Source organism: Argopecten irradians, chromosome 9 (assembly GCF_041381155.1).
Source record: "Argopecten irradians isolate NY chromosome 9, Ai_NY, whole genome shotgun sequence".
Lineage (NCBI taxonomy): Eukaryota > Metazoa > Mollusca > Bivalvia > Pectinida > Pectinidae > Argopecten > Argopecten irradians.
The window spans coordinates 41227983-41253699 of NC_091142.1; the positions used below are offsets into that span (position 1 = coordinate 41227983).

Genomic DNA, 25717 nt, shown 5'->3' on the forward strand with positions numbered 1-25717 from the left:
ATTCAGATTGGATGTAGAAATGTCGAAATTATGATTGAGTCATACCCACAACTTCCTTGAATTACGTAAGAAAAATCGGAAACGCGTAAAACCGCTTTGTTCATAAGTTAAAATAGAGTTATTCCCCTTACTACGTCTCCTAATGAAACGCGTCACCCTCTCGCCTTAACAGCTGATGTGTCATTAATATGACGTAACATTCGGTGACTTTTGTTTACATAAATCTTTAAGGTCAAGAAGTCTCGGAAGATGAGAACATTGTATCTAAAGTGGATCACTTGAGTCGGTCGTACGATTGTTTGTTTACATGGGAAATTACACATGCATGATGATATGACTTTTCATGGTGTTTTAGATATTTGAAATGAAAATGCTTCACAGTGTACATCATTACATTAAATTTATTTATTTTAATTTACTATTTCCAAAACCTTTAATATTGTGGTTTTTGATTAAGCATTGATGGTATGGAAAAAAAATTGTTTGCAAACTGTGTGAATCCGCGTAAACTAAATTTATTTCATAACCGTACGAATTTAAAAAATAGTTACATCAATGTTCATAAGTAAAGTTGTATCTTGTAAATTTCACCATAACAAACTCTCTTAAAACATACAATGTGTGAATATGAATGCTTATATATGATGGTTCAGATCCATGAAAACACCAATATACTATTGACATAGCGGTTAATGTCGCATGAAATATCTCACGTTTTGAAAGAACCGCCACAGTCAACGCCATGTTTCAAACTTTCGGGTAATATCGGAAAACCGAGTTGCATCACGTAACCGACATCGGCGATACCCGTATAGATCGGAACCTCACGAGCCGTATCACGTGACGTGCTCAATATCGGTAATACCGGTACAAATCGGAATAGATCGGAACAGTGCGGATAGTTCCGAGCTATTTTAAACGTGAACACGTTAAAAGATTTTTTACTTTTATAATTAAAAATACTTCTAGTGCTGCAACTTTATAAAAAATGGTTAAAAGTAGAAAGTTTATACCTCGGGCAGACGGAAAAAAATGTGTATAACACTTAAAGAATTTTTTACTATGACAAAAAGAGCGAAAGTGATAGACCATACAACTTTAATTTTTACGTAACATTGACATCTCTATTGTGACATCATGATTTTCGCGCAATTCTCGGATTTAAAGGTCACCTGAGACGAAGTCTCAAGTGACTTATTCTAATCGCCTTTTGTCCGTCGTCGTCCGTCGTGTGTCCGTAAACAATTTACATTTTCGACTTCTTCTCCAAAATTGCTGAAGCAATTTCAATGAAATTTTGCACAAACCTTCTAAGGCATAAGGCCAATCAAAATTGTGAATTATATGGTCCCCACCCCCCAGAGGGCTGTGGGAGGGGCCAAAAGGGGTAAAATTGATTCAAATTTCAAAAATCTTCTTCTCTACTCGCAGATGTGATAGGATCAAATACTCTTCATAGATAAAGGTCTTAAGGCCCTTTACAAAAATTGTGAATTATATGAACCTGGTGTCTCTAGTTTCCCCCTGGGGAGGAGGTTAAGTTTACTATAGTTTATATTGGGAAAACACATTTTTGAGCATTATTTGGTCATTTGTAATAGGAAATGAGTCAAATGTTGTCAGAATTATCAGTATGAGATGGCCATTTAATCCTATTAACAAATTTTCTATGACTGACCCCCAGGGGCCTTAGGGGCGGGGTCAAAAGGGGTCAAATAGGCTAAAACTTCAAAAATCTTCTTCTGAAATTCTGGAAATAGTAGAATCAAATACTTTTCATAAATAGAAAGGTCTTAAGGTCCTTTACAAAAATTGTGAATTATATGACCCTGGGGTCTCACGTTTCCCCCTGGGGAGGGGGTCAAGTTTACAATAGTTTATATAGGGAAAACACATTTATGAGCATTTTTTGCTCAATTTTCATTGGAAACGAGTCAAACTTGCAGAATTATTAGCCTGAGATAGCATTTTAATATCATATCCACGTTGGTCCTGGCCGCGACCCCCTGGGGGCAGAGGGGCGGGGCCAAAAAAGGTCAAATAGGCTAAAACTTTAAAAAATATTCTTCTAAAATTCTGGAAATGGTAGAATCAGATACACTTTATAGATGAAAAGGTCTTAAAGTTTGTTTTATAAAAATTGTAAATTATATGACCCTGGGATCTCATGTTTCCCCTTGGGGAGGGGGTCAAGTTAACTATAGTTTATATAGGTAAACACATTAATGAGCATTTTTTGCTCAATTTTCATAAGAAAAGAGTCAAAATTGGTTAGAATTATTAGCCTGAGATAGCATTTTAATATCATATCCACATTGGTCCTGGCCGACCCCCTGGGGGCAGAGGGGCGGGGCTAAAAAGGGTCAAATAGGCTAAAACTTCAAAAATCTTCTAAAATCCTGAAAATAGTAGAATCAAATAATTATAAATGGAAAGGTCTTAAGGTGCTTTATAAAAATTGTGAATTATATGACCTTGGGGTCTCACGTTACTCCCTGGAGAGGGGTCTAGTTTACTTTAGTTTATATAGGAAAAACATATTTGTGAACATTCTTTGCCCAATTTTCATAAGAAATTAGTCAAACTTGATTAGAATTATTAGCCTAAGATATAGCATTTTAACATCCATATCCGTCCTAGATGACCCCCTGGGAGACCAGAGTTGCAGAACCAAACAGGGTCAAAATGAATAAAATTTCAAAAAATACCTCTAAGTTCACATGTTTGATGGAAGCAAATACTCTTCATAGTCTAAAAAGTCAAATTTATAAATCACTGACTAACTTCTAGGCCCAGCATATAGTGTTTGTATGTCTTTAATTTGTTTCATTATTTGTTTTATTATATATTCTAACTCAGGTGACCGTTAAGGCCCATGGGCCTCTTGTTTCTTAATAGTTCATAAAGAAAAAGAATCTGCAAATCAGAGAGTTGGATTTAGTATGAAAACAAATAAAAATTAATTATTATATATACAAATGGTTGTAATAGGATGAATTGGAGAAGTCGTTGTATGATTGATCTCATGGCTGTTAATGTAGGAAATATATGATAATGGTTTATCGCATTCTTTTTATTGTTATGGTATAACTTGTTTTGTTAACAAAATGTGAAGTATCTCTTAGTGTTCCAATACGTGCATACCAGATTCAGCTGTGACACTTCTAGACAAGTATAGAAAAATACGGACCCAACAATTTTGGACTGAGTATTCATGGATTAAATACAACTGCATTAATTTGTTGATAATTGTTAGTTTGGAGATGTGCTCTTTGCTTTAAAGAGACAATTCAATCAGGCTAATTCTTTTACATGACCAAGAAGCCAAATATAGCATAAATGTATTGTTCTACAATTCTTATATAACATATAACGTAAAACATTGACAAATTCCACGACATTGTTAAGTATTTTAATTAATATCGTTCAAATATCAAATCGTTGATCAATACGATTAAGCAGGTACAATATGGACGCTGTACCCTTACCCGAGTCACACACATGTCACCACCATGGGCTTTTCTAGCATATCACAGTAAAACCGACTGATCTTATTTCCATAAGACTAGTTTTTTTCTGATATATGTACAAATTTTAATGTTCTCTTATACTGAATTGTCCCTTTAAAGCAATATGATTATTGATAAGTTCAATAACGCGTGACCTTCTCAAAAGGGACCCAATGTAAGGAATTCCTTAACATAAAATTTCCCGTAAAAAATATGGTTAAAATACATGTAAGTTAAGGAAACAAATCTTAAGGTAGGTCTATATTTTTGAAAACTGCTCCAATATCATATGACGCTAAACCGGAAGCTGCCGAGGTTGTTTTGAATTCCGATACGTTACGACATTCAACTTGGATATTTTTCAATAGGTGAAAATTGTTTACATATAATACTGAATGTTTAAAATCATTGAATAAATCAAATAAAAGTAATGAAGTGGATATTAGATGCTATCTTTGAAGCTTTTGCGGTCCCTATCGTAAATGGGAATGGATTTTCAAACGCCGGAAGTAAGTAGGGTTGCAAGTTACTTTAAGCTTACAAAACTGTGAAAATTTAATCGAGGACCCCATGTTTTTATAAGATATTTGAAACATACATTACCTTGGGTATATCATATACAAATATTGTGAAATTGACATGGGGTTTTGTTTTCTTTTTTGCCTATTCATTGATTTTTAGGGGCGAAAATATGGAAAAACATGATAATTACGTATAGAATCGGTCCTCGGAAATAACAAAAATTAGTTAGCATTTGTGAAAATACAATAGTTTTGTATATGGTTCTATCGTCAGAAATTAAGGACAAAAAATCGACAGGATTGAGGCTATATTCATCCTAATATTACAGAAAACATATTTTTGTGATTTTTTTCTATTTTCGGCCAGCAAATGTGTACGGATGGTATATTTCAAGCTCAAATATCTCATAAAGTGGTTCGAGAAGTTGGACGAGAACACCCTTTTTCTATAAAAATTTGAAATCTGCATGAAAAATGCAAGAAAATAAGACCTGTTAGAAATAAAGTGACATGGGTTTTACCAAACGTATGGAGCTACCTTAAAATCTGTTATGATTTTCGAAAATGGAGAATTTTAGGTGTTTGTGAAATTGGATGCTATTATTGTGGTTTAATTATGCTGTATAAAATGTTAAAATGTTCTTTGGAACATGACAAACCGAATCACACACGACTGCAGATCAGTTCCCATTGTTACCGTCAGATAATGCCAGCAAGTCTGTTGTTATTATTTGACTTGGTTTTTATCACAATGCAGCTGATGGAAAAGTAACCGCTCACTTTTCTGGAACTCCTGGGCCTGTTCAAGAGTGTCAGTACCAAGCTATAACTTTTTAATATGGTTCTTTTTCATCTTTCGGTTTTCCATTATCTTATTCTCTTTTTGCTTTATTCTCATGTTTTCAGTTTTGTAAATCGGAGACAAAACGTCACGAACTTTAGATGCGACTTCTTAAAACCAAATATATTAGAACGCAGATATTTATAATCTAAGATAACATTCAACGTATATAATGATCTGCTCAAGATACATATTTAGTTTAAAACCAATATGGAAGCAACAGGCAGTATAATGCACTTCCTATCGATTTCCGTCATGCAGACAAATAGCGTGATGCAAACTGAAATCACGTGACTTCTCCCAGCATCCTTTGCTTTGAAAACGTCCCGTTAATAATATCATAGCTGAACGGTCCTTAGGCGATGCAATCATACGGACAACAAGTCATAAATGTAAACAATGTTTATATCTTGTGCTTACTAATCATATTCCCCATCCATGGCATCATTTCATGTTGGTTTTTTCGTTTCATATTAGGCCTGTTGCGGCGGGGTCTGGCGGTCGTTAATTGGACATGAGCTAACATCGATCCCGCCGTTCTATAGATGGGCTGGAATTGATGTGAAACTTCACAAAAATAAACTAGGAAGATATAGCCTCATAGAGCTGGTACTTAGGATCTTGTCAGGCTCCATTGATTTTTGTTTTCCACTGTAATCATATCACATCATATTATGACATTTTCCAATTTTCTTGAAGCAGTTTTCATTATTCAAATGTCCACGGTGAGATGGCCAGCCGCCGGCAAGTGGTATCAGTATTGTCAATTATTGGGGTGATAAATCACCACACGGTCCAATCTAGTTATACCATTTATTTTCATCGTTTTTACAGAACTCTTTTGAGGATGCCAGCAACAGTTCGCCGTCGGAATAGGCTTGAAATGGAAGACGTTTTGCATCTACGTCAGTCGAGAACAAAGATGCCGATAGACCGGAACCGGAAAATGGTGTTCTCAACTCGGGTCAAAGGGCATGCGTTGCCATGGTACCAAAAAAGTAAGTAGTTACTTAGTATTCGTAACAAAACACTATGACTGGAAGCGGGAATTCATGCATGAATGTGGTTTGTCTATTTCAATTTCTGGATTGCATCAACTTGGAGAAAATCCGTTGAATCTTCGGTGATTTTTTTTTAGTTATAAGGCATAAGTATGACTTTGTTTTGCGAATCAAAGGTCTTAATAGCTAATATTCCGAGTATCCCTGACGTAAGTTTGGAGAATAACATTTCATTATAGCCGGTTTTCTGTAAGTTCAATATTGACAACAGCTGAATAGTAATTGTCAATGATCTTCATCCTCTTTATAAATTATCTAATTAGTAAGTACTGCTTCCACCTATTGCAAGGTTTTATCTGGCCGACAAACGATTTTTTTGTTTAATAAAATGTTAATTAAAATGAAATTATGAAAAATAACAAGTTGAAAATACGTTGCAGTTGAGAATACATTTTGATTGAAAGATGTTAACTGTGTGACATCGACGTCACTAAATCATTGTTCATTTTACATTACCATGGCAATGACCAATGTACAATAAGACCGCTTTTGTTGAATATTTCATAGTTACGCTACTGACCATTTCAGACGTAATACACAGCTGACAAAATATCGATGTTATATCAAATTTGATATGCGTATATTACTGAACCCTGGAATCAGAGCTCGCCCGGACGGGGCGGTGTCTAATAACACCCTGAGGTAGAGTTTGTATCGACCGACTGTCCGGTCGTGATCCAAATCAATCTGATGGTTCTGCCAGGAATATAATTTAACCATTGTCTGGGCTGATTTAGAATGCTGACGTGTATTTGTTATTTCTAAACCACTTTATGCAGAACTGCCGCCGCACATGCAAGGAGTGGTTTAAGGACATACAATCTATGTAGACTCTAATTCACAAATCATATACAAATCGAGAACACTCTTACCGGGAACAATTATAAAATAACGAATTCAAAAGATTTTTTAAAGTTGAATAAGATTGATGTCTTTCATTAACTTATAGTGAAATAATTCTGAAAATTATTGAGTCTACTTTGTATAAGTCTAGAAGAAATACATACGGTGTAGGTTTGTTGTTTGATTGGTTCATTTTGGACGTGCCAGATTTAGATGGTGGAGAAAAGCCAGAAAACCCGGAGAATAACCACCGACCAATGGTCAGTAACTGGCAACTGTCGCCTGAAAAGGGATTTTAACTCACAGTCTAGAGTAAATGTAAATAATCGACTATATACGGGGCTTGTGAGTCTTCATTTTGTAAGCACAACTCAAGTCGTTTTCTCTCCATATTTGTACATTTCAGAGTTGTCTGCCCTTGCGGTTAGGCATTGATTGTGACGTCATGTATTTGCGAGCGTAGCGTCATATATTGCGGAGAAAAGGACGCGATTAGAGCTCATAAAATAATGACGTAACTATCGATACCTACCTGCAAGGGAGCTAACTCTGTATAAATCTGTAATATGCAACGATGCCTTTAACATGACGACAAGGATGATCAGAAAGGAAGGAGTTCGAAAAATTACTGAATTAATAAGTAGAATGTACATGACAGCTGCCAACTAAAAACATTTATTAAAATATAATATCAGTCGTTATTTCCTGACATTAAAACTGATTGTACAATAAATAAGTTTGGTTTACAAATTTTAATTGGCATTCGATTCTTATCATTTATATTTTAAAGTAGACGTTACGGCTGATTGGTCAAAGGATACCTGGAAATCCTACAAATGATCATTTCAAACACAATAAGTAAAATCGTTTTTATTGCATAGCTATACACAATACTCTCATGGCAGATCAATTTGTCGTAAAATTGCCGGAATCCTAAATTTATAAACTGTCTTTTTATTAATAGCATAACCTGTCTCTATCTTATTTTTAGTTAAAAGTACATTCCTGCGGATGTTTAATATAAAAACAGAAAGAATAGCTGAATTAGATTTCAAATAGATTTATGATAACAAAGTCACATTAAAAATTTTGCTTTAACCACAAAACGTAATGCGATGTTATAAATTCAACGTAGCGGAAGACTTTTATATTCTATGGTGAGGTTAGTTAAACAGTTGGGGCCTTGAAGGGATCGGCAGTGGTTTGGTTCCGTGAGAGGGGGGTTGGGGGTTAGTATAACATGAATGAGTCAGTTCTCTTCCGGTCATGTGACTCGGAAAGGAAATTAGACCAATTGACAGTCGTTTGTTTACATTAAAGTCGCCGGATTAAAATTGACAGGAAAATGCGGTGAGGTAATAAAATTAGGTTACACACTTATTGTCGACTTACGAGGGTACTTTACTGGCCGTATGTTATGTCTGGGCTACACAGGGGATGGGAGTAGTAAGTATATAACCACAGCTACTACACAAAGCAATTAAATAATATGCTGAGTTCGCAAAATACAAAAAAATATATTAATAAGGGAGTATTTTCTTTCGTCTTAGATAGAACAGGATTTATACAAACCACAAGGACTTGACAAAACCTCTCCTAATCTTTTCTTTATTAATGTATACTCATTATATCAAGGACGTATATTCCTCTACGTCTCATTGGTCAAGGATTGTAACAAGAAAACTTACGCCACTCTAAATAAAACATTAAGAGGCGTGTTTCAACATACAATTTTTCACGATATTTAATATATCTGATATACACATGTAAATAAACACACAAAATATAGTACCATATGTTATAAGTTCATTGGTCATGAGACAAAAAATTTTCATGAGTTAGATGTTATCTCCAAAAAATTGTCTGAAAACCACACATTAAAGTAAACAAAATATTGTAGGCCATAATTCTTTTCTTTTTCTTCTTTCCATTTTTTCCATTTTTCCTTTATCAGTCGTCTTTGTGTTTACAAGCTTTAAACCATAAATCATAAACAGACACCATAAAGAGGACAAGACTTTCATACCACAGTCACCCATAACACACAACACACTGCATGTACCCAAACAACCCACCAGATATATACGTGTTTCTGAACCAGCCTTGTTTGATATCACTCATAAGACGACTAAATATAACAACTTTCTATATATGATTGAGACACGGATGTGTTACATAGTAATTTATATTTTATCCTTATATTTAGTTTTGCGTTCTGTGTTGTCTTTGGAATAATTGGACAAAACAAGTTTATACAACAAGTTCATTTTTTGGACAATGAAACTGAATATGTCATTTCGTATAGTAGATATTAGTTGAGCTTGATCACCGTTATGCATAGTTATTTGAACTGTTTATTGATATGTGTAAAGTGTGGGAATATAGCGTAAGCTTAATAGTACATTGAGTAGTAATGACAACGTATTTGCTTCGCTTGTTATCTGTTACATGTAACTTTTAAATCATCCCTGCTACAAGAATATGAATTTAGCTTCAAACGATAATATCTGGAGAAAATGAGATAAAAAAAGTTTTGGATCAAACCAAATAGGAAACACCATAATAGGAAGAGGTGTGGGTTACTTATAACACCAAACCGGAAACCTGATTTAGAGACAAAAGAATATAATGAACCTCCGCCTATCATTTAAGGAAACAATCCTTTTGTAGCATTAAAGGAGAGTGTTAGATGCTCGAAAGCAGTTATCTCGAATAAAAAACCCGATATCATTACAAAAGAGTTCAAAGAAAACATGAGAAGCCCTCGTGCAATCGCTCGGAAGCCCTCTTCTTCTCTGGGAGCCGTATTTATACATTGTTGAACCAGCCCATTCATTAATGCGGGAAATTGTCCAGGGCGTGTTCTTACGGAAGATTAGAAAGTGTGCGCGTGCATAACGTAAAATACACTTATCGCTTGATAAAAAAGAAAGATTTTAAATTTCTTGTACCTAGACACCAGAATGATTGTGCACGTATCGGAGCAGAAGGCACACAGGGACTAGGGGACGTAACTCGAACAGTACTGACTCGTTAGAGGACACTCTCATCAGCAACTATCGAAAATATTTAGTGATGTTATTTGTTTTTCTTCCATTTCCACATGTTTCTCAAATATCATATAATTAATAAATTGGATACAGTTCAAGTGTATACTAATAAGCATGTATAACATACATACTGTACAGAATATTTGTCTATTTCATTGTCACATATTACTGTTCGTATCATATTATATGTAATCGTGTTCGTTCTGTGTGTCTTGAAAAAGGGGCAGATCACCTCGAAAATTTGACAGTTTTTTGTCCACACGAATGGAATCACTTCTTTGTCCCATACATACTGTGCATTAATACATGGATGTCAACCACTATATATGACGCTTACCAGTTTTACCAAAGAAAATGTTATAAAATAATATTCAGTTAAATTCAGATTTGCTGTATTCCAGTCCAGTCCAAACAAACATATATAATGTGTTGTCCCTTAAGCGAAATGACACAAACTTGCTAGCTAGTACGTAAATACATAGGTACAGTGTATATATACAAATGACGTATCGTAAATAGGTACCGAATATATATGTGTGAGCTGTTGATGGATTGTGACCCCATTCTCCAGTGCTACATATTATAAAGGTGTTACTTGTTCATACATTAGGGTGATATAACTATCTCGATGATTTACATATATATTAGATCTGGTAAGATAAACAGGGGTATCTCGTGTTTACCTGTAATCGACGACAGGTATCAGATAACCTTATTACCTGACAGGATTATATTACTTCACAGAGAGGCTCGGCCATAACCACGGACACTTTAATCGATCTTATAAATGAAGCAAACAAAATGGCCAAACAACAATATTTTTTAATTTATCCATCGGAAATTAAATATGACTGGTTGCCATGGTGATCAGAGCGAGGAGTCACCAGTCCAAACATTGCCGATGCTCTGAATTACGTGTAGTCTAAGGGTGCGGCGATTATCACAGAATGCTTGTTGAAGTAAATTAATCTAAAATAAAAACCAACAGATGTGTCAATTGAATCACTTCTCTCTTTAAACTATCCCAGAACACTATTGTTCAGTCACAAGAAAATCGATGCCCACCCGGCACGGCTATCGCTCTAGCGCTGTGCAAAGGATAAAGAAATCGTGTTTGAAGTGTGAAATCTCAAAGAATAAACAAACGGATTAAACATATTTTTATGAAATCACGGGAAACGTAACGGCTTTTCTTTTTCCGCTGGAAGGAGAAAGTCGTTTGTTAATGTATACAGAGTTTATAATAGCATCAACCATATGGTTCAGCCGAGCAGCCTACCAGCGAGTCTGGTGCGCGCGTGTGTAGTACTATCCTAGCGGGTAGTGAGCCCAGCCACAGTACCACTCCAAAACCGAACGTCTGAGTCACGTAGTCTACGATTGGTGGTACCGATCAAGATGGATGCACAAACCGTGACGGCTTTGCATATGGCTGCCTAAGGTCGTAAGGGTTTGTTATAGTGTAGATAGTAAGGAGAGACGTGGTACATGTGTACACAAGTGTGGTGTGTTTATTGTGGGGCTCAAAACATGTGTGCATGTACATGTATGTCACTACCGCCGATGGAGGAAGGGTTTCCGTTTTGTAATTAACCACTCTACGTAATTACGACTATGAAAAACATAGCAGGATTATCGATACGAGGGATTATACATGTATTGTTTTATCACTGAGAGGTGTGAGGAATTTGACAGACCGTTCGGACACCTGTCAAACCGAGTGTTCCCACAAGTAAACCCAGTCAAAACACGGCACTGGTGAGGTTCTGTCGCTAAGAACAGCTGGTATCGATCTTTGGCAAATCGATCGACTAGCGATTGAGATCGATACAAAATTGATCGGGAAACGTCCAGTTAAACTATCATACCAGTGTCGAAATTCGCCGGATTGAAGACGAAGGAATTTACACGAGAGAAATTTATATAGGTAAACATTGAAAGGTAAATTCTATTTATATACACCAGATTTAAATCCAGGTATTAAAATAAGGACATTAGCATAATATTAGTCAATGGACTTAATAAATTTATGATAATTATATTAGATGTGTATAACACGTTTTGAATTCAGTCAGAACTGCAGTCGAAATTGCTAGCATATTAGAACATTTTACTTTTATTTAAATATAAAAAACACACATTATAGAAGACAAAACAAAGGACTAGCCGTCTGTTCGTTAACATGAAAATATGAATTGCCATTTAGTTAGCTTCTAGTATTTAACCTTTTATTTAGGTAATCGCTGAAAATGTCAAGATAAGAAAATACACTCCTATAAAAACAAAATTTTACACACAAAAATGTCAAAATTGTTATCAATTTATAAAATTAAAAATAATATCAGCTCTATCTTTTATTACATCTAGTTCGATAAACTGATAAATTTTATGGGGTATGTCAATACACACTCGGTGGGACCACGGTTGAGTGGGTTTATATAGAATAACACACTCCTATTGTGTATGACTAATGTTACAGTCACTGTCCCGTACAGGGATGTCATTGGGACAAGGAAAACACTCTCACTTCATCATAATACTAGAACTTCCCGTCACTATTCCGGTCATATAATTACGGCAGAGTTTTTATTTACTGTTAACAAACTATAGCAGAGCTAGACGCGTAGTTGTATTGGTAAATTCTGTAATGAATTATTTTATGATACTAATTCAGTGAAGTTTATATATCGTATACACTGTCTAAATCTCTAATCTCTGATACCATTATCTCGGTAGTTTATGAGATATAAGGAACATAATTTGATTATATAACAGTTATGCTGATATTGTATATTTGAAGCTATCATTGAGACGAGCTGCCTTTATTTCCAGCAGCGGGGATAACACGCTCGCTCTAAATAGTAGGAAACGTATCTCCTCAGTCGGGATACATCTGTTGCTATGGAGATAGACTCCCAGCTCGATCCCCCGGGGTCACTGGCCACACCCACTGTTCAGGGATTACCCCACAGGGGTCGCACGACCCCCCGGACGCGAGAGGAAGGTTGTGATTCAAAGAGCGATGAAATGACATCTTTACACAGTAGATTACATAGACAATATTGTGTATATTTGTGGTGTATAGTGTTTTTCCTTGCTATATTGGAGTGTTCAGCGGGTACCTACCAAGATAATGAAGCGGTCGCCGTGGTAAGCATGTTTTATCTGATTTTACTTATGACATGTATGTGCTTACGAACTTTGACCCCAAAACATTTGATTGATTTTAAACTCATTTGAACCATTTTCTATCGTGATATATCTTAAAAATCATTCCTGTCTGAACTCTAAACGATGTTTTCGTCATTTCGTGTTCAAACTATATGTTTTGTGAAGGTACACAACCATTTGCGATGAACATTTTACTTCCATATAATTACTGTATTTTTGGTCTGACGGTCTGCCTTATTCTAAATATTTTTCATTAACGTTAGTTTTAACTTTTCTGTTCTTATACTGTTACGAGTTCTCGTATAAGGTTAAGAACGATTGGCTTTTTAAAGCAACCCCAAAGCAGATTGAATTCAATTTGTAAATGCACCATGTTAGTGTATCTTATGACTGTATCATGCAATTATACTTCAAATATTAATTGACTCATATTCCGAGGTTAGATTAAAAAAAAGATAGGACTTGATGTTGAAACTTGATGAAGTAGTCAGGCTATGTAATATATCGTCAGGAAAAGATCAAAAGACAAAGAGACGTCAGTTAACAAATATTCAAACTATCGAGATTCGTATCCTAAAATTTCATTTTGAATGAAGCAAATCCCTCTCTCAGAACAATAGGGATATGATCAATATTGCTGGTGTTGGTATATATAAAAGTATTTCGGTTCCATATGTTTTTATTGCGAAGATTGGTCTCTTGGGGAACGAGTCATAAAATGGCTTCTCTTTATGATTTCTTTGTTATGTAGACTATAGAGTGTATAATAGGATTAGCTGATACTACGATCCGGGCCAGCTGACGATTGTAATCCGGTGACACAGACTAATCATATTATGATATTGTTCTACTGTTTATTAGTCTATTACTCGTAAATTATATATGTGTAGAGGCCCACACTGGTGTTCACCGGGACAAACTACACCTGTTCCAGCCTCTCGTTACGATGTACCTAATTACATACCAGCGCGCACCTGTACAACAGAATACACATCAATCTGTCTTTATGTGATGTTGCCCTGAGCCAATACATCAAAATGTCATTAAAAATCGTAAGCTGAATTTCAAGGGGAAAGTTAATTTTAAACGTAGCCCCTTAAGGAAAGTGTTGATGTTGTCTTGTTTGAAATTTACTGAGTACTGTTGTCGTCAACGGATTAAAATAGAATGTTTAACGCTACACCAGCCCTTTAAATGTATGGCTCTGTGTGTTAACTATAAGGAATTTCGGGCGTGAAATAGTTTAAATAGGGTTTTAGATGGTCCTTGTCTCACCAAACTACGTGTAATAATGAGCCATGTATCTGTGGCGGGCATGCTTGTAAGGTGTAGTCATTTAGTGGACGTCAGACTTATAAATGTTGTGAATTCATATTATTAATTTCCATCACTCCTAATTTCTAATATTTTATAGTTTGCAAGGGTGGTATTTTACTCGTATTTTTTTTATACTAAGATCATATTAACAATGGTAATTCAAAATCAACATGTTTCCTTTGTGATTTAACGCTGCTTTTGTTCGTTATGAAACTAGCAATGTGAGCGCTATCGATATAATTTAAAACAGGTTTAATTTTTGTCGAATCCGGAAAGAAGGATAAAACATTCACGTCACCGGCTGTTGTTTCTGAGTTTAGTTGAAATACGTTTGAAGTTTTACTGTTTAAACTGAATCTTATATATGGTTTCAGTAAATTAGTGTATTGGGTATGTAATCTTAGTTCTAATTAAAGTCGCGTGGCTTACTTTATTTTAAAGCTTTGATGAAAAGAAGTTTTGACGACTGTTACCAAATTAAAGTAACCGTTTGATTAAAAGAATTGTGATAAACAAACTTAAATATACATGTACTTGTATAACGTATATACCGAGTTTCCTCTTTTACAGCTGGATGTATATAAACAACATGTTGTATACAGAAAGCTACTATACACGGCTTCAGCTGTGATATCGAACGACCTAGATAATGAATTTAATTGTAGATAAAGTAATTAGTTTGCTGTAGTTGAATATCAGTGAGGATACAAGATGTGAGGGCTGTATACTTATAACCAAGATAGACTCGCGCTTTTTTTTAACAATTCAAGTTTTTAACAATTCAAGTATATTTTAGCCAGCGGAGGGCTGGCCTTTGCCGTACACCTTATCGAATTTTCATTTCGATTCTAATTAAATTGCTATTCCAGAAGAACTTTTTAAAAAGTTAAAAACCGAGAAGAAAACGTTATATTCATTTTTATTCCGTTTTTACATTCCTCTCCTTTCATATGTTCGTTTCTCTCTGACTAAATGTTAAGATTTTTCCCGCGGATTTTCAATGTAAATTCTGTTAATTAGAACCACCTGACTGGAGCATGTCATTAGGATTCTGTATATGAGTCACTCATTGAACTGTCCTGGTACCCTGACTGTAAAAGTACTACTTCTATTTGACTAAAACATTTGTTCCTCATATATATCCGAGAACGTATGATAATATGATTTGTAGGAGAATGTGGCGGCGGCCTTCAGCACTGACGAGAAACACGGAGAGGGATTTGTACTCCCTCTCATTAAACTAATACGAAACATACAACTTCCTGCCCGATTTATTGAATTAAAACTCCCTGGCCGCTTAACCCAAACATAAACAGATGGGCATAGAGATGGTGTCGATAACCCGCATGGTAACCACCCTCATGTCTCCTCCCTGTAGCACTCACTCATAACTAACCCCTCAAACAAAATACACCCCCCCCCCCACACACAAATTTTTAGCCAATCCCGATCTTCAGGTAACTACTAGTAACTACTATGGATCCTAAAATAAGAAATATTTATATATATATAAGAAATATAGATATGATAAAATTTATGGGAATTCTCCAGACTGATACTCATCATGATCACGTGATTGATTAGATACATTCCAAGTAACGCTGTCTTATTTCAATAACACTACCGGCTCTGTTTTGTAATAATCTCTCAGTTTAATATATATATATATATATATAATCTGGTGTTCTAGAGTTAATTAGGCACGTGGTCGATGGCATATCCTATTATAGTTACACATACATCTACTAAAAATATTAAGTTTCAAACTAGGGGGAGATAATCTAGTAATGAACTGCTGAGAAAATCTTATCAACAACTTAGGGTCTGGCTTCCAGTCTAATGCACTATATGTACACGGTATATACAGTTTACCATTATACCTTTTGAGAGACACCTCGTCCCTCTCATCAAATTAACACATATGGTGATTACATCCCCTTTCTTCTCAGCTTCCGAAACCATTCCAACCAATGAGGAAATGGTGGAACGATGCATGGTTGGTGCATTCTAATTTTTTCAGAGTTACTTCCCTTTGTGTCTCTTCCCTTGCAATTCCCTCTTATACTGCTACTTTCTCAAAACCTTCTTCGACTTAAGAATGATTTAAATGGTACAGAGATAAATTCAGTTATCGTTTGCGGCCATGACCTTACCACTGATCGCTATTCCACATGGTATGAGAATGAAAGCGACCCTACAATGTTAGTGTATATCTGATCCCCAGAGGAAAACTAACGGTACTTATTATATCTTACGGATTCCGAGGAGAGTCGGAAACAGAGAAATATAAACAAGCTTATAACACGATATACCACTTAGGCTATAGCGATAAGCAACCAATTATACAACAGATATCGTATATCTACCTCACAAATTGACCGGATGTATGGAATAAATATATATTTAATATATGTTCTGGTAACGAGGCTGTACCGCTTGCCATCATTCTAGGACGATATTGACGTCACGCAAGGCTTTGGACATACTCGATCCCAGACGGAATTAATAATTCAGTCCATATTCAACTATATAGGTAATTGAAACCTGGAACATGTTGTGAACAGTAACGAGGTGTTTCTTCCTTGTTTGAGAGATATTGTTGTGATCATGCTTTCCATGTTGGGTTTCAAGACATTTTGTCAAAATGTCATGATCCATGTCTAGAACTACCGAAGCCAAATCAAGACAGATCTGTTGGCAAGGTAGCTGATATCACGAAACATCATTTGAGGTACAGCACTGTCCATTCATGGCGGTTTGTGTTCTTCAACCAGCCAAGAAATGGACCCGTCTGTACTTTCATTGTCTCAGCATCTGAGAAATATCTGAAAGTTCTTATCCCCGTTGTAGTACGCTTCAGGTTGTTTTTTGGGTAGTAATCCATTGAGTCAACTTTACAGGTCTAAACAAATCATCTTAGCTCAAAAATACTCAATTGCTGAGCATGAACTATCGCCCATAGTTAGTATTACGAGGTGGCGTTCGGTTGGAACATTATTTGTATTCTAAGTTACATATTAACTGGAGTTGCATGCAAAGGAACATCAATGTATCAAACGTCTTGCTCTTTTCTGAAGTTCAATTCAATTCTTTTATTACCTTAATTGAATTGTCAAGGTCAATGGTCCAAAGAGTTGAATGAGTTTTACTTTCCCACAATATCCCAACACCATCAAATGCTTATTTGATGTGGGTGGAGATATCTTTTGGGTTACTATGGAAAAGCATTCATATTCTCGTGTGTGTTTGTCATTGGCGTCCGTCAAGGTCTTGACTCCGTGAGAACTTTGTACCAGCTGTTGATCGCTAATGTCAGCTTTCGTTTGGTCTAACAACTGGTCCAACCCTCTCTACACTTCCCTTTAGTGTTTTTCATGGAGGTCTTCAAAATAACAAATGTCTGTATTTATTGCATATGACGGTAATTCCGTTCTAATTGACGTCGGAGCTACATGAATGGAATATGATCATGTTTAGATAAAATAGCTATATAGGTGTAATGATATATATATACAAAATGATCAGAAGTTAGTTCTGCAACACCAGCCTCCACGACTTTGGTTACTATATAAGACTTTTACTATTTCTTCTAATTAGCTCGCCTATTCGAAGAATAGGGGGAGCTAATGTTGTCACCCCGGCGTCGGCGTCGGCGTCAGCGTTGGCGTCCCATTTCACGTTAAAGTTTTTGAGCAAGTTTCTGTTTCGTCAATTGTTTCAGCTTAAGTCATCATAAATGTTTATGATTTTATTTTCCTAATTTGTATGGATGCTGAACGTGATAAATACAACCAATTTGGGGCCCTTTAGGTTTTTTTTGAGTCTGTTAATTTGTCATATTTCCATGTTAAAGTTTTTGAGCAAGTTTTTATTTTGTCTATTGTTTAAGCATAAGTCATCATAAATGTTTATGATTTCATTTTCTTAATGTGTATGGATGCTGAATAGGATAATACAACCAATTAGGGGCCCTTTAGGGTTTTTTGAGTCTGTTAATTTGTCATATTTTCATGTTTAAATAGTAAATACTTGAACATCAACTTCTTCTGAATAGGCGAGCTTTGCTGTTCTCCAACAGCTCTTGTTTTATTAACTACACATCTTATATGTATTCCATCACAGTTCTTTTGGCATCGTAAGCAACATCCAGTTATATTAGACAGTGTTATTATCGTCAAAGAGCTCGATGGTTGTTATACCGCTGGTCTAGATAACGTTTTGATATATTCCTATTTTCGATACAATGTTAGGATTGCGTTGAAAACAATGCTCATGGGGACGGGCGATTTCTGAACATCAGTTATGTATGGACGGTACATTGTAGTATATGTAAATGTATGTTATAACTAACATTTGTGTTGCGGCGACTATTTTCACCTTTTCCTATCTAACGACCCTTTCGTGAATACGAATTCTGATTTACTTATTGAATAACTTCCGCTGTGATAGTCCTGGGCTCGTTAGCGAAATATAAGAAATTTAGGCGCCTACGAAAATACGACGCTTTCAGAATGAATGATTAATGAAATCAGTCATAATTTGAAATCTATGAGAGATCTTGGTGTTTTCTGAAAATAAATATCAATCTGTTCGGGTGTTACCCCCAAAAATAATCAGTTCTCAGTCTTGTATCATACACGATGAAAATCTACAAGAAAATATTTTAAATTCTTGAAATTCTCTTTGTCTGCAGTGTTTGCATAAATTTTAGCTTTAAACACGGTGGTGTAAATTCGTTATCAGTGTTATTTGGTATCTCACATTGTCGGCACCAGGCCGACTCTCCACAGCAAGACGTTCAGCAGCTACAAAGAAAGACATCATTCAACAGGGCACAGATGTGTTTTTAAGTATGGAACTGATTTCAGCTACAAATATTTCCCCTGTTAATCTGATGAACATGTGAATACGAGTCTGTCATTGTTAACAGATAGCAAAGCTCTCGTGTGCGTTTTAATTAAACACGCTGCGCATATATCAATATTATCATGTGTAAATACACATCTCGTGCATGTCGGAATGCATTTGCCGTATCCAGTGTCTGTCAATCAAGTCTCGTTATTCTCGTGTTAAATATGTATACAGTTGAGTTATTGGTCAGTCTCTCCCAGACTGGGTCACGTATCGTGATGGACAGGCATTTAGTTATATAATAAACTGATGTCGTATCTAAATCACGAAAAATGAGCATACTTGTATATATATTTTTGCCAGACCGACAAGCCCGAGTGTACTTGGTAATGATGCCAAAACTAGAATACTATCAATGTTTTGTGTTGAAACACAAAGGAAATAATCTAAGGCTTGAAATGTTGAAAAATCAATTTTTGATTGGCTACGAGATAAAACCTATGATTGGCTATAAAACCTATGATTGGCTACGAGATAAAACCTATGATTGGCTACAAGATAAAATCTATGATTGGCTACGAGATAAAACCTATGATTGGCTACGAGATAAAACCTATGATTGGCTACGAGATAAAACCTATGATTGGCTACGAGATAAAACCTATGATTGGCTACGAGATAAAACCTATGATTGGCTACGAGATAAAACCTATGATTGGCTATAAAACCTATGATTGGCTACGAGATAAAACCTATGATTGGCTACGAGATAAAACCTATGATTGGCTACGAGATAAAACCTATGATTGGCTACGAGATAAAACCTATGATTGGCTACGAGATAAAACCTATGATTGGCTACGAGATAAAACCTATGATTGGCTACGAGATAAAACCTATGATTGGCTACGAGATAAAACCTATGATTGGCTACGAGATAAAACCTATGATTGGCTACGAGATAAAACCTATGATTGGCTACGAGATAAAACCTATGATTGGCTACGAGATAAAATCTATGATTGGCTACGAGATAAAACCTATGATTGACTACGAGATAAAAACTATGATTGGCTACGAGGCAAAAACTATCAGTAGGCAAACTGTTTCCTACGACTTCGCAATTAAATCAAAATGGTCACAATTTTTGGATATTGAAAAAATTTAGACAAAATGGTTTTTCCAATATTATATATGCAGGGAATCATTTATCATTGAAAGCACCTTCCTAGTTCTATTTTAGCATCGATCGATTGTGTTTGTTCATTTCCTGCGATATGACAGATAGGATATTTGTGACGTCAACTACTCCATTTAATGCATGTATATGGATTCTTTAGACAGGAAGTAACTATGAATCTACCGAACAAATGCATTTATTCATAATGAAACGGAAAAACGATATGAATTATTATAAGATAACAATAAACAGATCTTTACATTACGATTACATATGTTGGTTGTTCCTCAAGCCCCTACAGGTGTCGGGCATTCTGTATAAATCACTTTGCCTTACTCCTCAAAACTTGAAGTGATTAGCCGACTATTCACTTTAACATTAAACGAAATCACATAGCCTTTAAACAATAAAAATTGTAGGTAAAATCATTCATAATCCATACCATGGTATTGCAACGTCATAGTATCCGTGGAAGTCAGAAGGATCTATCAGAGTTACTTCCCTTCGTTTCTAAAGGGATGTAACTCTGTTATATAGGAATATTAATTGTGTGTGTCCCAACAGAAACATATAGACTTGTCTGGTTTCATATCTTGTTTGATAAGCATACATGCATTTAGTCTATCATTTAGATATTACTCAAAAATGAGATGTGTAAAGAAATTCGTTATTAGTCCACTACCTGGAACCAAGGACTTATAAATCCTTGCTGGGACCATAGAATACAGCGTGCCTCTAGCTATATAGATTACTCATACACTATTTACATACTGCTTGATACGGCTGTTGTATGGTTTATTGTTCTCGGTGGCGATGATGAGGCTAGCACGTGCTGTTAGGGGTGGATAGGTGTGGATTTTGATAGCTAGGATACAATTAAGTTACCTGTACTAAAATTACATATCGGATACTATACCTGTGTTTTTACCTGTGTCAGCATCTGTTTATTGCGATATAACGATGCCACCTGGAGATCACATTCCCGGTACCTCACTAGATTCATTGATTAACATATAAAGAACGTGACCTTTGACATGTGTGTGTAATTGATTCAAACTTGTATCATCTTCACACCTGTATCTATTATGTCTCGGCATGCGTAGTGGGAGATGACAGCTGACAGGTCACGCGACCGTATCATCAGCGACTACACGGTCCAATACAACGTATGCTTATTAAAATGACACCATGTCAACTGTACATGTATACATCTCTTGACACAGGGATGTGAGAATTAGTTACTATTGACCCACCATAGTGTAGCCATTTAAGGGTCTAGATAAAAAAAAAACGGTTAAAATTTAAGGAGATTGCAGTATCGATCTCCTCGAATCGTAGGACATTAATTAGTACGTAATTGGTGATATATGTTTGGTTATTGAGTTAGCTACCAGCTACAACAACAAATGAAGTCTGTATGTTTTTTTGGTCAACAAAGCAAAAATCCTCATTAAGAAATGATGAATTGACGTAATTGCCGTCATCAAATCAGTTTTATGGTGGTGTGGCCTACATTACTCCTGTCGATGTAATTGTCCCTGCCGCCTGGGTCCTATGTCCTGTGATGCTATTATCTAGTTATTCCACTGACTGTCTGTTGCTACTGGCTTTTCCGAACGTCATCAAACATACCATTGATCGAGCGATAACCAAGGTCGGTCTATATAACCGTTTTATTATTCCCCTTTTTAACATATGCATCGAAGACAACAGAAGTAAATATTTAATATCTTTAGTACACTGCGTCTTTGGGAGTAATATCATAAAAAATAAGCTGTTATATCATTAGCCCGAGTATTTGAGATAATGGTTTGTGATAAAGAATACAATTGTGTCTTTTTGGCCTCTGGCACAGATGCTTAGAAAGCCGATTTAGTAGCTTTATGACTGATTCACGTCAATGTCGACTTAAAATATAAACATGTAGTTATTCGTTCGCATGTTTTCAACTCTTCATACTCTAAGTAACTAGTTTCTCTTTGCAGCGAAACTTCAAAAACTTTATTATTTGAAAAAAAAACCAACAACTCCGATCTTCTTGGTGAATGTAAAACTGATTTGAGGTTTAGCAATATGCTTCAATCAGATAGCACTATAATTAATATAGTTTAGAACATCCGCGGTATTCCATGGTTTCCTATCACTGTCGTCATATCCACAGTGTTAGTAACCCCTGGAATATCGCGATGAGTTAAACCCGAACCTCAAACTATGTGATTTGTGGTTAAACGAAATATTCAGGATGGTTCACGTGTCGATTTTTTTAACAAACCATAAATTCATTTTTGAAATATTTATCAAATCACGCAACGGTTTTGACTCATCTTGGATTGAATATCACAGTGGTCTTGTTTGTTCCACTGTGTCACACGTGGAGTTTTATCTGCCTGAGTCGACTAGACGTGTTACATTTGTAACAGATTTAGGACGACTTAGACCAGAAACAGCTGGTCGGCTGTTATAAGGATAACAGAAACGCAGCGACTTAAATTAATCCCCATAATGTCATCTAAAACACACCTAATATTGATATTTATATGTAAAACACAATCTGTGACACTTTCTCTATACGTGTGACTAACACGGATACGGTTCTCCGTTCCGGTAAAAGGATATTGTGTACTGTACACAGGCAATATGTCTTCAGGTAAATTCAGGTCAATTTCAGGTCAAATTTTTCAGGTCAAATTTACCTGAAAAGAGCAAAAAAGTCATTTCAGGTCAAAATCTTGACCTGAAATTGACCTGAATTCATAGGAAGATTTCTACCTGAATTCACATGAAGATTTTTTCAGGTCAATTTCAGGTGAAATTTACCTGAAATTGACCTGAAAAAATCTTTATGTAAAATTGACCTCAATTTCAGGTGAATTTCATGTGAATTTCAGGTCAATTTCAGGTCAAGATTTTTTCATGTCAAATTGACCTGAAGGCATATTGCCTGTGTATGTTCACTACTGATATGGTACTTATATAATAATATCCACAGAAAGCAAAGTAATAGAAAAGTATGACACCAGGAAATGTATGAGATTCAAACAGGAAGGAAGGGGGAGGGGAGAAATTTACTTTACACATTGAACGACCTTGAGTAAAACGAATCTATTGACATTAAATTGTTTTTCTACAATTAATATTGTCACCAGTTTGAAGTTTATGTTACATACACGTAGCTTTTGTATGTGTTTTTACTTTGTTACTTGGTCATGATATATAACTCCAGTGACTGCTTTCACTAAAGGCAATTAAAAATAACGAAAAAAATATTTACTGCAAGTCCTTTGAAATACTTGTAACCAGTAGAACGCGATATAGGCCTCTTGTGTTTCAAAAGATCTCGTCTCTCAACAGAAACTTGTGTACAAATGTACATATACAATGTATATGTGATATAATTTAAGTTTCTGGTTTCAAGGAGTATAGTTATGGATGTAAAAAAGCCTTTATTCTGTAAGTAACGAGTAGTTACATATAAATACGGTAGTGTTTATAGACATTTTTGTTTACATGTATATCAATCTATCACTTGTTTTGTATAAATCGTGACCTTTAAAGCTTTCTGACCTCTAGTGATATGCCATGCACTCATTTAGAACTCGGGTACATGCATTGGCATCCTCGATACCCCGTGTATTATTATCACTGTCGTCATATTCTCGTGTATAATACGACAGTGATAGTAACCCCTGGAATATCGAGGATTATACATTGGTGATGCGATGTGAACATGTCCTTTACATTCATTCACAAACGTATGTTGGCAAAACACAGAATCTATATATTATTCTTATAATAAATGAGCTTCATGATCCCAATCCCAAACTAAGCTGGCACCTGTAAATCACTTTGTATGTGTGAGAGGTGTGTATCGTTACGTAGAACATGCTCCTACATAACATTTTTATATACTGTCTGACGTTACGATAAACTGATTATCAGTCCCCACAGCATATTCTACACGATTTATGATAGTGCACGTGTAAATGTAAAAATAGCTCAATTTAAGATATTGCCACTTAAAACATACAGACTTGCCTTATTACATATATACATATAGTATATACAGGTGTGTTACCGAATACTTTAGGTTTCAGACATACTTACAATAAGGAATATATATGATTTCAACGCAAGCGTTAGCAAAGATCGGGGCATCAGTATTTTCTGCGCATGCGTAGTTCAACATCCTAGTCACAGATAATCCACTTGTAGAAATGGCATGCGTGGGAAGTCACGTTGCCAAGGTTACATGGAAATCTTTTGCTAACCAATTTTGTTATCTTTTCGAGTGAGATGAGAATAACTTGGATTATCAGTAAAATGACAAACACTATAACACCGACAGATATGCTATAAAGCATCACGTCCATGTTTTTTCGGAGCAGGATATTATGAAATTTGCTGATTGCTATTGGAAAAAAACCTTTTTTGTTTGTTTCTGTTGCAACAAATTCAGAAACAAGACCGAAAAGATACCTTTTCAGACAAAATCTATGCGAGATAATTCGTGATCATTATCAATTTTAGAACATTCTTGCAGTGAAAGGTATCGCACTGAGTTTTACAAAGTTGTCTCCCTTCTATGTTCGCTTCCAAACAAATTCTAATGCAGATAAAGAGTAGTAGAAGATAAATGATCCGCGAGACAAGCAAAGTAAATAGTGCATGTTGTGTGTCAATATGGCATTGATGCATGAGCTTGTCCGTCACTCACCCAACACAAAACACACAGACATAATTAGGTCAACACTTCGTGGCCTTTGATGTAGTGCGAGTAAGTCTGCGCAAGCATCAATTAGACAAGTCATGACCAGTCCCCTGGGTAGCCAATCAAACAATGCGTATTGATACTATTTGCTCACCAATGTTTGAAGACATGGACTGGTGTTGATTCCATTAGATGTTGATTTGTTGCTATGGGATGCAATGTCATTGGCCGTTGGTAACCATTATAACATGGACAGGCTGTAAAATCATCTGTCGAGCGAAAGCATGACCTTGTGTAAATAAGGACAGTCACCTGTGAAGTCATAAGTAAAATGAATAAGACATTCGATGTATGTAACTAGTCTACCAATAGCCCGAATTACATGAAGACCGAACTACGTTGTAATGAAGACCGTATTACGTTATAATAAAGAAATCATTAGCAGATAATAATCCCAATGATTTCCATAAAAAGGGACTTTTCAACAAATAAGAAGCTGAATTTATCGCCAAGTTCCGTTGGCTATTTCGTCACATTAAAGAGCGGGTGTGTGTCGGATGTCGAGCAAGTTCCAAGTATTGATAATTTGTAATCTGCATATGTGATTTGCTTAATGCTAAGGTCATCTGAATATGCCCTTATGTAGACAAGGCGCTGATCCATCG

General features: G+C 35.7%; 1 protein-coding gene across 4 annotated transcripts in view; it reads left to right on the plus strand.

Moving 5' to 3' along the window:
- Positions 1 to 11071: 11071 nt before the first annotated feature.
- The window catches only part of LOC138332357 (matrix metalloproteinase-17-like), a 43145-nt gene continuing 28499 nt past the window's right edge, over positions 11072 to 25717 (plus strand). The window contains exons 1-2 of one of the 4 annotated variants that reach the window (XM_069280436.1): positions 11072 to 11766; positions 12661 to 12975. In XM_069280436.1, the coding sequence (XP_069136537.1) occupies positions 12727 to 12975 (249 nt within the window). In that variant the 5' untranslated portion in view covers positions 11072 to 11766; positions 12661 to 12726. Of the gene's footprint in view, positions 11767 to 12657; positions 12976 to 25717 lie in introns of all 4 variants that reach the window. The other 3 variants (XM_069280437.1, XM_069280438.1, XM_069280435.1) reach the window with 3 other exon arrangements.